General features: G+C 47.0%; 1 protein-coding gene across 2 annotated transcripts in view; it reads right to left on the bottom strand.

The window, feature by feature from the left end:
• ELP3 (elongator acetyltransferase complex subunit 3) overlaps window positions 1-12,791 on the bottom strand; it is a 121,709-nt gene that overhangs the window by 102,418 nt on the left and 6,500 nt on the right. For both annotated transcript variants that reach the window (XM_061625856.1, XM_061625857.1), the window contains exons 4-7: window positions 11,435-11,505; window positions 9,248-9,311; window positions 6,336-6,404; window positions 3,729-3,883 (exon numbers count right to left, since the gene is read on the bottom strand). In XM_061625856.1, the coding sequence (XP_061481840.1) occupies window positions 3,729-3,883; window positions 6,336-6,404; window positions 9,248-9,311; window positions 11,435-11,505 (359 nt within the window). The remainder of the gene's footprint in view (window positions 1-3,728; window positions 3,884-6,335; window positions 6,405-9,247; window positions 9,312-11,434; window positions 11,506-12,791) is intronic.

Here is a 12,791-nt window from a genome sequence, read left to right on the forward strand (position 1 = left end):
CAACAGCAGAGGAACTAGTGGGAGCTTGAAGTGAACTCCCCGATTATTCCTTGGCAAGCAGAGCTCGCTGAGTGACAGCAAACCCCTCTGAAGCTGACACCAGGTGACTGACAGGTGGGCATCCTGCCTAGCGGCGGCTGGCAACCCCATGTCAGTGGGGCGCTAGAATCCACTCCAGGTTTTAGTCCACACTTTCAAGGAGCTGACAGGGTTCAGGTCCTGTAGATTCCCTTGTAAAATCTGACAATGCTATTTCAATCATTGAGACCATGCTCTGAAGCAGGCAGTCATAAACAGGGTCAATATATTCTGCTGTTGTGCCATTCCTGCCTCGACTTCCCCTCCCACCCCCGCATCAGGATTAAGGTTTTAAGATCCTCTGAACCAAGGCAATACATGTTAAGTGCTCTGGACACTTGTAAGCTCTTTATAAATACTAAATAATGTAGTAATAGTAGTTCCGGCTTTTTTTTCTTCTCCAAACCTAGGTACTTGGGAAGAACCTTCTGCAGAGCCAGGCCACTGGGTCCAGCTAACTCAGGAGTGTCTTTGCCAGACTTTGCAGGAGAACAACAGCTCAGGGGCAGAGCATCTGCCTTGCGTGCAGAAGGTCCCCGGTTCAAGCCCCAATGGCATCTCTGAGTAGGGTTGGGAATGTTCCCTGCCTCAACCCTTGGAGAGCCATGGCTGCCAGTCAGGGTAATAGCCAATACTAAGCTAGATGGACCAAAAGGTCTGGCTCGGTGCAAGGGGGCTTCCTGTGGTTCCCCCACCCCAACCTGGTGTCCTTCAGATGTTTCTGGATGACAAATCTCATCAGCCCCAGCCAGCACGGCCGTCGCTCTAGAGAAGGGTCTTTTCCAGAGGCATCTAGAGACTGTGAGGACTGATCTCCGGGACATTTGCATGCAAAGCATGTGCTCTGCCACTAAGCTACGGCTCTTTGCTATAGGGTAGGGATGAGGGAACTGAACCTGACCCCCAGGCTGGATCCATATCTCCCCCACTCCTTGAGGGCCAAGTGTGATGGGTAGGTGAGGCCACTCTCCTCTCAATCACCTGATGTCACAACAACATCTTCCAGGAGCTGTTTTTTGCCCATACGGTGCTTTGAAGCCCCGACAATCAGCTGATCATTGAGGCTTCAAAGCACCATGCACGGTTCTATGCAAGCCATAGCCTTTGCAGGTGCCACCGATCAGCTGATGGACAGTGCCTGCATCCCCTTTTTTGGCCCAGCCATATCTATACTTTCCCTACACCTGACTTTCTATGACATCATCTGTAGGGCAGGTGGGCATGGCTGGGCCCAAACGGCATCATAGGCCAAATGGAGGCCTAGTAGGCCTAATTAGGCCCGCAGGCCAGAGGCTCCCCACCCACTGCTACAGTGGGCCTGTCACTCTTGAGTCCACACACATGGAAGAGGCCTGTGAGTGGAAGAACCCTGCCCGCAACCTGTCAGTTCAATGCCTGGCAGTTCCTCTCTGATAGGCACCAAAGAGTAGCATTGGGGGATGAGGTTTCAGATCCTTGGCCTCTCACTTGTGGGGTGCCGCAGGGCTCCATCCTCTCCCCAATGCTATTTAACATCTATATACAGCCGCTGGGGGCTATCATCAGGAGATTTGGGCTGCAGTGTCACCAATATGTGGATGACACACAGCTCTATCTCTCATTTAAATCTTCACCAAGGTTGGCTGTAGAAACCCTGTCCAAGTGCCTGGAGTCGGTGTCTGGATGGGAAGGAATAAGCTGAAACTGAACCCTAACAAAACCAAGGTACTGCTTGTGAGAGACAAGGGAAGGTTAAGGGATTTGGACCTGGTGCTCAATGGGGTACAACTGCCCCTGAAAGACCAGGTCCGCAGCCTGGGGGTCATTCTTGACTCCCAACTGTCCATGGAAGCTCAGGTTTCGGCTGTGAGCCGGGCAGCACTGTATCAACTCCATCTGATACGGAGACTGTGCCCCTACCTTCCCAATCATCTGCTCCCATTGGTAGTACATGCCCTGGTCTCCTCTCGCCTAGACTACTGTAATGCGCTCTACGTGGGGCTACCCATGAAAATGGTCCGGAAGCTGCAACTGGTACAGAATGCGGTGGCTCACTGGCGAGATCACATAACTCCAGTGCAAAAGAGTTGCACTGGTTACCGGTTACTTGCCGAGCCCAATTCAAGGTGTTGGTTCTGACCTTTAAAACCCTATACGGTTTCGGCCCAGTCTATCTGAAGGAGCGCCTCCAGCATCGTCAGCTGTGCCGTCCAACAAGATCAGCCTCAAAAGACCTTCTCTCTATCCCATCAGTCAAAACAGCCAGACTGGTGAGGACTAGAGAGAGGGCTTTTTCAATTGTGGCCCCCACCCTGTGGAACCTCCTCCCAAATGATCTCCGCCATGCCCCCTCCTTAATGAGTTTCCGCCGGGCCGTGAAGACTTGGCTCTTCGGGCAGGCTTTTGGGGTGGGCTAGATTTTATTATTCCTGTTTCCAGATTTTTAATGGCTATTGTATTTGTATGTTTATTCTGTACGTCGCCCAGAGTGGCTGGATAGCCAGCCAGATGGGCGACAAAGAAATTCAATAAATAAATAAATAAATGCCGCACCACAGAGCCAATGGTGTGGGTTATTCACCCGGCAATACTTTTTCTGCAGGCTTCCAGGAGTCAGAATGACCCGTGAGGAAGTCACGCACACCAAAACAGAGGCGTAATATGAGAAGGCGCCTCAAGCAAGCAACTTCAGTGAACGGAGTGGAAAAATATTTAACGGAACATTTTAAGTATCTGCTGCCCTCCAGAGGAAGAGGCCTGTTAGATCCCCAGGATGAACATCGTGCCTGGTTTCACTTCAAGATCCTGCTAGATAGTTGGGCTCAGGAGGTTGAAAACCTGGGTTCAAATCCTCACTTGGCCGGGAAGCTCGCTGTATGACAAGGAGACCCCACTCACTCTTGCTAAAAACTGGTGTTCCATAGCCTATTTCAGCCAATTTGGAGGCCAATTTAAGGGAAAAGTTGCATTTTTTGGTAGCCATTTCACACGTGAGTTCTTCAAGAACTCTTCGGTGGACACCTTCCTCATCCAGTGAGTTTATTATTATTATTTATTATTACTATTTATTGCCCTCCCTTCACCCAGAGGCCTCAGGGCGGGTTAAAAAATACAGTTAGCTGTTAATTGTTAACTGGTGATCAGCCCAAGAACTTAAGGCTGCCTCTGCCTGTCCAAATTCCCTCTTGCCGAACTATCAGAGAGGCACAGGAACCCTGCTCTCCTTTCCACCTGGTCACCCCAATTTCTATCCACCATTATTTATTTATTTTATTATTAGATTTCCACCGTCACAGCAAGCTTGCGAAAACTCGTCTCTGAGAAAAATCCACATGGGCAGCCAAAGAGTCATCCGAAGCAGCAGCAGCAATGTGCCCTGAAGCAGCTGGAGATGTTTTCATGCAAATGAACTTTTCAGCCAACCTTCGCCAGCCTGGTGCCCTCCAGATATTTTGAACGACAACTCTTGTCAGCCCTAGCTAGCACAGCCATGCTGGCTGGGACTGATGGGAGCTACGGTCCAAAACAGCTGGAGGGCACCAGGCTGGCGAAGGCTGCTTAAAGCAGTTCCCAAAGCGGTTTAATTCCTGCTGCATTTCTGGTGCAAGCAAACCAAGCCAATAAACAGAAGAAGAAGAGGAGTATGGCATCTGCAGCCGGGGGCACCTTACCTGACGGCCTCTGCCACGTTGTTGGACGTGTGACCCGATAAAGCATCGTGCAAGTTGCGGATAAAATAATCTCGGTATTCTTCAGGAAGTGCCATGAATGTCCCGCCCATGACAATGAACTCTACTTTGTCCACGCTGTGGCCCAGCTGCTTCAGCTGCAAAAGTAAGATTTGTATGTGAGACGGCTGCTTCCGGGACTTTCAGAAGGCAGGGGTGTGTGGAAGATACCGTGGGAGCAAAAGGTAAGTGGTAACCTTGTGCAATGCGGGTGGGGAATCTACAGCCCTCAGGCCTGATTAGGCCCTCCAGGCCTTTCCATCTGGCCAGCATGGTCGTTTCGGCCACGCTCATCTGCCCTACCCTGACATCATGTAAAAACCTGGTTCAGCAGAAAGGGGGGTTGCAGACACCGCCATGGAGCAGTGCCTGCAAAACCTCTGCAAGGTTTTTTTTGTATTTTTAATTGCTATTTCATAAAGAAACAAACAGGAGATAAAGAGAAAACTCATATTAACAAAACATTTAAACATCTATGCACCCATTTAGTTTATGTGTGTAGATCAATATGCACCATCCAAATATTAATACAGACAAAGTTGGTGTTTATGCTCAAATGTAGCAAGGTCATTGAGGTCATCAGGCCATTGCAGAAGTGTAGGAAGGTATTTGCTCTTCCAGTCTCCAAGTACAAGTCTCTCAGCAACCATTAGGGCACGCCAAGTCCATTTTTTTTTGCCCTGCCGTTTATCCCCATATAACAGGAATATAAACGTTAAAAGTACATGGGTATCCGCAAAATTCGAGGGTTCAAGCACTCCACAAGATAGTGCTTAGCAAAACCCAACAATCAGTTGATTGTCGGGTGTTACAGAAGGCTTTGCAAAGCACCCTTTCTGCACCAGGTCACCTGGTGTTCTTAGGACGTCAGGATTGGCAGGTGAGCAACTCTGCCCATCTCTCTACCTTGGCCCACAAGACGTAGGAGAGATAACAATCCGGCCTGCCAAGCAGATCCAGTTCCCCACCTGCTACGGCTGACAAGGGAATCCAACAGGAATCCTACCACAGATGTGGCTGGCTCTTTCACACATTTCACTCTTTTTTCAACCTAATGAGGTTTTTAATGAAGGGTTAATTTTTTTGAGAGCAGCCACGTTGTGGGAGAAGCTTAAGGGACAGCATCAGTCCCTCTATACTGGCATATATGGTCCCAGGCTATGGTCTGAAGGCACATAAGACCAGCTCCCTGCTGAAGCTAAGCAGGGTCAAGTCTGGTCAGTGCCTGGATGGGAGACCACCTGGGAACCACATGTAATCCGCCTTTGGTTTTTATCATGAAAAGAAAGGCGGGCTATAAATGTAATAAATAAATAAATAAATAAATATGTGCATATAAATATATATTCCTTTTCGCAAGCAGTATTCGATGCAGCTCTGATTGTTGGTAAGCAGGCTGCTATAGTCCCTTTGGCCAGCTCCATTTGCGGAAAGGCTCTCCTGCTTCTTGGACAGAAAGGAACTTTTAACACTAGCCTGCAGGATTGACTACTGCACGGCACTCAACCTGGGGCTGTCCTTGAAGACAACACAGAAGCTTCAGTTACTGCAAAATGCTGCCGCTCATTTCTTTGTGAATGTGAATATTCAGCTGGTTTTGGCCCCTCTGCAATGACTGATATGCTTCCAGGTTCCGTTCAAGGTGCTTATGCTTTGCTATGAAGACCTTCATGAACCCCACATATCTCAAGGAGCACCTCTCCTTACATGGAAGCTGGCGGGGGAGACAGTCTTCCCACATTAAAAGTCTAAACTTCACCCAGAAAAGAACTGTTCACAGTGAGAAGCAGGGCGTTGATATCAGTTGCCCCAAGGTGGTGGAACGAACTTTTCCCCGAGTTTCATATTTCCCCCTCTCTATTGGCCAAACTGTGTGTGCAAAACTGCATCTATTCCCTTTGATTCAGCTAATTCCATAAGTACAGCTCTGCTGGATCAGGTCAATGGCCCATCTAGTCCACCAGCATCCTGTTCTCACAGTAGCCAACAAGATAGATTCCTGCATTGAGCAGGGGGTTGGACTTGATGGCCTTATAGGCCCCTTCCAACTTTACTGTTCTATGATTCTATGCCCCAAAGGGAAGCCCCAAATCAGGGCCTGAGTGCAACAGCACTCTTCTCTCCTCTGGTTTGCAACAACTGGCATTCAGAAGCAAACTGCCTCTGACTATGGAAGCAGAGCATAGCCATCGTGCCTAGCAGCCACTGATAGCCTCCGCATTCTCCATGAATTTGTCTAATCCTCTTTTCAAGCCATCCAAGTTGGTGGCCATCGCTGCCTCTTGTGGGAGAGAATCCCATCATTTAACAATGCATGGTTGTGTTGCTTTTTATCACGGCTTTTGTGAATAGAGTTACTAAAATGGTTTTATCCCTCACCCCACCCCACCTTGAGCACTAGCAGGGCAGCTAATGAAAGGTTTTAAAGAAATAAGTAGTTTTCGTTTCTAAGATCACCAACCTAAGCAGAAAATTCAAGTTTCAAAACTCTGACAGTAAACAGCACGCCTGTCTTTATTATTAAGGAGACATTTCTCCTGTTCGAGTTACCTGTTCAACCCGGTGCCTGGTCTGGAGATACGGGTCATACCTGGCGCGGATGGCCCTCATGGAAGTTGGCTGCAGGAAGCAAGGAAAAGGGTGTCATTTAAAAAGTATTCTTCAGTAGATGAGGAAAAGTAAGACTGGTTAAAAATGTCTGCTCTCCAAACTTCCCACAATGCATTGACACCACAACGCATTATAAGATTAAGACCTAAAGGACTTAGTTGGTGAATTAATTTCAATGCAGTGCTCTCATTAATGTCCCTCTTTCGCGGATACCATCCAAATACAATTTCAGGTCTCATCACAAGCAAATCTCCACCTAGTGGCCAATCTGTTTACAAAAGCTTTGTTACTGGATGACATGCAAGTGATTAGAACAAGGTCTATACGCAGTTTCAAGCTAGTTTAATGTATTGTGATGGAGGGCTGCCAGATGGGTAGGTCAGAGGGGGCTTTAGCAACAAAAACGTAAGAAAAGGCTAGTGGCCCATCTAAACCAGCATCCTGTTCTCACAGTGGCCAACCGCAAGTAGATCCTGAGCGCAAGAGCAGTCTCCCCTCCTGCGGTAACTGGTATTCAGAAGCATATGCCTCCAACAGTAATGGCAGAGCATAAAATAATAAATAATAAAATTTTATTTATTAGTCGCCCATCTGTCCGAGTCAAAGGACACTCTGGGCGACGTACAACAATACATGATGGCATAGCCATCATGGCTAGTAGCCTCTGATAGCTTTCTCCTCCATGAATTTGTCTAATCCTCTTTTGAAGCCATGCAGGTTGGTGGCCTCTCGCTGCTTCAAGCGAGAGCGGATTCCAGTTTAACAATGCGCTGTGTGTAGAAGTACTTTCTTTTGTCTGTCCTGAATCTGCCAACATTCAGCTTCATGGGGTGTGAACTAGTATTATGTGAGAGGGAGAAAAATGTCTCTCTATTCACTCTCTCCCTGCCATGCGTAATTTTAGAAGTCTATCATGTCACCTCTTCCTTGCCTTTTCTCTAAACTAACAAGCCCCAAATGCTGCAACCTTTTCTCATAGGGGCACCATCCCCTTGATACCCTCTTCTGAACCCTTTTTAAAGTGGAATGACACAATGTAGGGTCTTTTCCAAAGCTAGGCTTACAATTATTATTAAAAAAAGATTTGGTATCTTTTGAAGAACTTGAGCATTAATGACAGCCAATTGTTTTTAACATAAGAAGAGCCTGCTGGCTCAGGCCAAAGCCCCATGTAGTTCAGCACCCTGTTCTCACAGTGGCACCCTAAATGCCCATGAGAAGCCCACAAGCAAGACTTGAGTGTAAGAGAACTCTGTCCATTTGCAGTCCCCAGCAAATAGCATTCAGAAGCATAGTGCCTCCAACAGTGGAGGCAGAACATAGCCATCACTGCTAGTAGCCACCGAGAGCCTTTTCCTCCGTCAGTACGTCTAATCCTCTTTTAAAGCCGCCCAAGTTGTTGTGCATCACTGCCTCAACTAAGCATTAAATGACTCTTCCAACATTCAGTTTCTTTGGATGTCCCCAAGTTCTAATACTGCGATAGACAGCAAGGTTCATATCAACTAAGGAAAGGGCTTTTTTTTTTTAAGCTGTGCTATAGAATGCTTTCGCCAGAGAGGCTTGCCATCATCACCTGCTTTAGTGAAAACCTGGATGTGGTGGGTATGTTTTCCCTCCACTGTCGGAGACAGGATGCCTCTGACTACTATTTTGTTGGAAGCCTCAGGAGGTGAGAGTGTTGGCCATTGTGAGAACAGGATGGAGCAGATGGGCCTTTGGACTGACCCAGTTACAGGCCTCTTCTTATGGCTCTTATGAGGGGGCACTGGCAGGTGATCTTAAAAGAAATACCTGAAAGATCATATCACCCCTTACATACCCAGTTGGTCAGTCGGCTCTGCAGGTGAGGGCCTCCTGCAGATACCATCTCATCAGGAGGTCTGTTCTGCATAACATAGGAAGTGGGCCTTTACTGTGGTGGCACCTCCCCTTTGGAATTCCTTCCTCTTAAATATTAAGACAGGTGCCGTCTCTGTTGCCTTTAAAGTGCCAATTGAAGACCTTCCTCTTTCAATAAGCCTTTTAAGTAGAGTCCTTATCCCAGTCTGCATCTATGCTGGAATTGCTTTTAAAAATGTTTAGGTTTTTTTTAAAAAAAAACCAATTTTTTTAAAATATGTTTTTAGTTTTTTCTTGTTTGACTGTCACTCTGGCCTCCTTCTGGGAGGAAAGGAGGCACAGACATTTAATTACTATTACTGATAATAATAATAGAATCTCTCATAAGGCTATTACTGATATGAACAAGGACAATAAAACTATTTGTAGGGGAGTTACCGTTGTATAGGTTTATGAATAGCAGCATGTTGGACATGATATGAGGCCGATGAAGTTTAAGGCAAGAATTTAGGATTTTTGTCACCCTACTTCAAGCCTCATGGCTACCACAAGCAGAGTGCTAGGTTTCCAGAAAACTGCTGATGCCCCAAATCCAGGGTGAGGAACGGGATACACCTGGCGTGCCAGATTCTTCCTCCTCCCCTACCCACAGCAGATCAACTCTGACAAATGGGCGGGAATGGGTGGGGGCCACCCCACCCACTCTTCAATCACCTGACAACATTATGACATCAGACGAGAACTTGAAAGGGTCTTGCCTTTGAAGCCCATTTGGAAGGGTTTCAAGACACACAGCTTGTAAAGAGACTATAGCGCGATGGCAGCCACATCTTTACCTGCCTGACACCTGACGCCACACCCGACATCCCATACAAACCACCACTGACATGCACACTGAAAAAACATGAAAATACCTGCCTATCCCCCCACTAGCATTTCTGAGATCATGCTCAGCACTGAATAAACAGTCTTTCCCTTAAACAGGTCTTACGGACTCTACAAAGCAGTACCTCATATCCAGTGTACGATTGTGTTGAATATTCAAAGTCAGAATCGGGGCCTCCTGGGCAGTACCTGCAATTTCAAGAGAAACAACAAGTCACACAGAGGCAAAGGAAGACAATACAAAGCCGCCTTCCCCAGCTGAGTGCCCTGCAGATGTTTTGGAATACACCTCCCATAATCTCTGGGGATTATGGCAACCCTACGAATAGGGATTTCATGGTAAGCGGTATTCAGAGGGGGTTTCACATTGCCTCCTTCTGAGGCTAGTTCTCCCCAGCTGGCTGGGGCCTGCTCAGCTTGCCACAGCTGCAGAAGCCCACCCTTTTCTTGTCCACAACTGCTAGCTGGGGAACAACTGGGCTCCTTGGGACTATTCAGCTTGCCCACGGCTGCACAGGGGGCAGGGCACATAACCTCTGAGCCACTCCCTGTGGGGGTGATCTTTAGCTGGCCCTTGACGCCCAGGAGACACGAGCGGGGATTGGAACTCACAGACTCTGGACTCCCAGCCAGGCTCTCCTCCCCACTGTGCTATACCAGCTGTGAGGCCTGAACACAGGAGCTGCCTTCTTCATTGGTCCATCTAGATCAGTACTGTCTACACTGACTGGCAGGGGCTCTCCAGGGTTTCAGACTGGGGATATCTCCCAGCCCTATCTGGAGATGCCAGAGATTGAACCTGGGACCTTCTGCATGCAAAGCAGGTGCTCCACCACTGAGCTACAGCTGGAGCTGATGAGAGCTGGAGCCCAACATCATCAAGCGGGCGCCAGGTTGGGGAAAGCTGGTTTAAAGGCTCCTCACTTCCACCATTTGGGGCCAGCTGAAGATTCGTTTTACAGGACTGAAAGCAGTGAAGGAAACCCCACAAGGTGGACATCCCTGAGAATGAGGTGCTTGCAAGAGCCAGCCAGCTCTAGCTACTCTTGGACAAAACATCCAGTTACTTATTATCCGATTGATTGAAAAAAAATTAGTTTAATTCAAATATTTTTTTTGAAGAGCACAGATCCTTCCTTAAACACTTCTACTTCAACGTTCATTCAGATTTACTTCCCATTCCACTTTTACGTAAGAAGGACGAACAGTAGAGAGGAAGAACATCTTCTACTGTCAGAGGTAGTACGCCTCAGAATACCTACCAGTTGCTCAGAATTGCAAGTGGGAGAGTCGCTGTTGCACTCAGGTCCTGCTTGTGGGCTTCCCCCAGGCACCTGGTTGGCCACTGTGAGAACAGGACGCTGGACTAGATGGGCCACTGGCCTGATCCAACAGGCTCTTCTTCTTTGGTTCTGTACTGTAACCAAATTTCTAAGCTCTAGGTACGTGCAACTGAAATCAGATCCTTAGAATCATAGAATAGTAGAGTTGGAAGGGGCCTATAAGGCCATCAAGTCCAACCCCTGCTCAATGCAGGAATCCAAATCAAAGCATTCCCGACAGATGGCTGTCCAGCTGCCTCTTAAATGCCTCCAGTGTCAGAGAGCCCATGACCTCTCTAGGTAACTGATTCCATTGTCGTATGGCTCTAATAGTTAGGAAGTTTTTCCTGATGTAGTCAAAATCTGGCTTCCTGCAACTTGAGCCCATTATTCCATGTCCTGCACTCTGGGACGATCGAGAAGAGATCCCAGCCCTCCTCTGTGTGGCAACCTTTCATGTACTTGAAGAGTACTATCATATCTCCCCTCACTATTCTCTGCTCCAGGCTAAACATGCCCAGTTTTCTCAGTCTCTCCTCATAGGGCTTTGTTTCCAGTCCCCTGATCATCTTTGTTGCCTTCCTCTGAACCTGTTCCAGTTTGTCTGTATCTTTCTTGAAGTGCGGAGACCAGAACTGGACACAGTACTCAAGATGAGGCCTAACCAGTGCTGAATAGAGGGGAACTAATACTTTACTCGATTTGGAAAGTATATTTCTGTTAATGCAGCCTAATATAGCATTTGCCTTTTTTGCAGCCACATCACATTGTTGGCTCATATTCAGCTTGTGATCAATGACAATTTCAAGATCCTTCTCACATGCCGTATTGCTGAGCCAAGTATCCCCCATCTTATAACTGTGCATTTGGCTACCTCTGCCTCCACCAGTTTTCTTCCTTGAGCATTTTTCTAGCTTGCATTTGTCTTACAGGTGGGTCGTTTTTTTCAATATATAATTTTCTGTGAAATGTTCCAATGGTCATACTTACACACATATGTTTCCCGTGAAGTTAATGTGTGGACATCTGTGTGGCTTACACATCACTGCCACTACAGCAATCTGGAAAAAATAAGTGCAGATATGGTTTTACAGTTCATGTGTTGTGTGAAGAAAATATACAGTCACTGCGGTTAGAGGATCGGAAAGGAAGTGTATATATACTTCACAACTTCCCCCCCTGGACAGAATATCCTATACCTACAATTGTGTCCAACTGACCCATTTTTAGGAGCACTGGAAGATGCCTTATACAGAGTCAGACCATTGCTCCGTCTAGCTCAGTACTGTCCACACTGACTGGCAGCAGCTCTTCAGGGTTTCAGGTAGGGGTCTTGCCCAGCCCTACCTGGAGATGCCATTGGGGATTGAACACGGGACCTTCTGCATGCAAGGCAGATGCTCTGAGCCACAGCCCTCCCCTGCTTCTCAAAAAATCCAAGGAAAGAGTGCAACAGTTTACTTAAGCCCACCTCCCTGTAGCTTAACGTTATGATCTCTTGGCCTAGCCTTAGGGTGAAGAAATATCCAATCCCTCCAGGGGATGGTCCATAACGCAGTGGGTGCAGCATGTAATGTGCATGCAGAAAGTCTCAGCTTTGATCCTTGAAGGAGGTGTGAAAATTTAAGATATGCAGACGATACCATACTACTAGCAGAAACCAGTAATGATCTGAAACGAATGCTGGTGAAAGTTAAAGAGGAAAGCACAAAAGCAGGACTACAGCTGAACGTCAAAAAGACTAAAGTAATGACAACAGAAGATCTATGTAATTTTAAAGTTGATAATGAGGACATTGAACTTGTCAAGGATTATCAATACCTTGGCACAGTCATTAACCAAAATGGAGACAGTAGTCAAGAAATCAGAAGAAGGCTAGGACTGGCGAGGGCAGCTGTGAGAGAACTGGAAAAGGTCCTCAAATGCAAAGTATCACTGAACACCAAAGTCAGGATCGTTCAGACCATGGTATTCCCAATCTCTATATATGGATGTGAAAGTTGGACAGTGAAAAAAGTGGATAACAGAAAAATAAACTCATTGGAAAGGTGTTGTTGGAAGGGAGCTTTGCGCATACCGACTGCAAAAAAGACAAATAATTGGGTGTTAGAACAAATTGAACCAGAACTGTCACTAGAAGCTAAAATGATGAAACGGAGGTTATCATACTTTGGACACATAATGAGAAGACATGATTCACTAGAGAAGACAATAATGCTGGGAAAAACCGAAGGGAGTAGAAAAAGAGGAAGGCCAAACAAGAGATGGATTGATTCCATCAAGGAAGCCGCAGACCTGAGCTTACAAGATCTGAACAGGGTGGTTCACGACAGATGCTATTGGAGGT

The sequence above is a fragment of the Rhineura floridana genome, chromosome 4, assembly GCF_030035675.1.
Source record: "Rhineura floridana isolate rRhiFlo1 chromosome 4, rRhiFlo1.hap2, whole genome shotgun sequence".
NCBI classification, from domain to species: domain Eukaryota; kingdom Metazoa; phylum Chordata; class Lepidosauria; order Squamata; family Rhineuridae; genus Rhineura; species Rhineura floridana.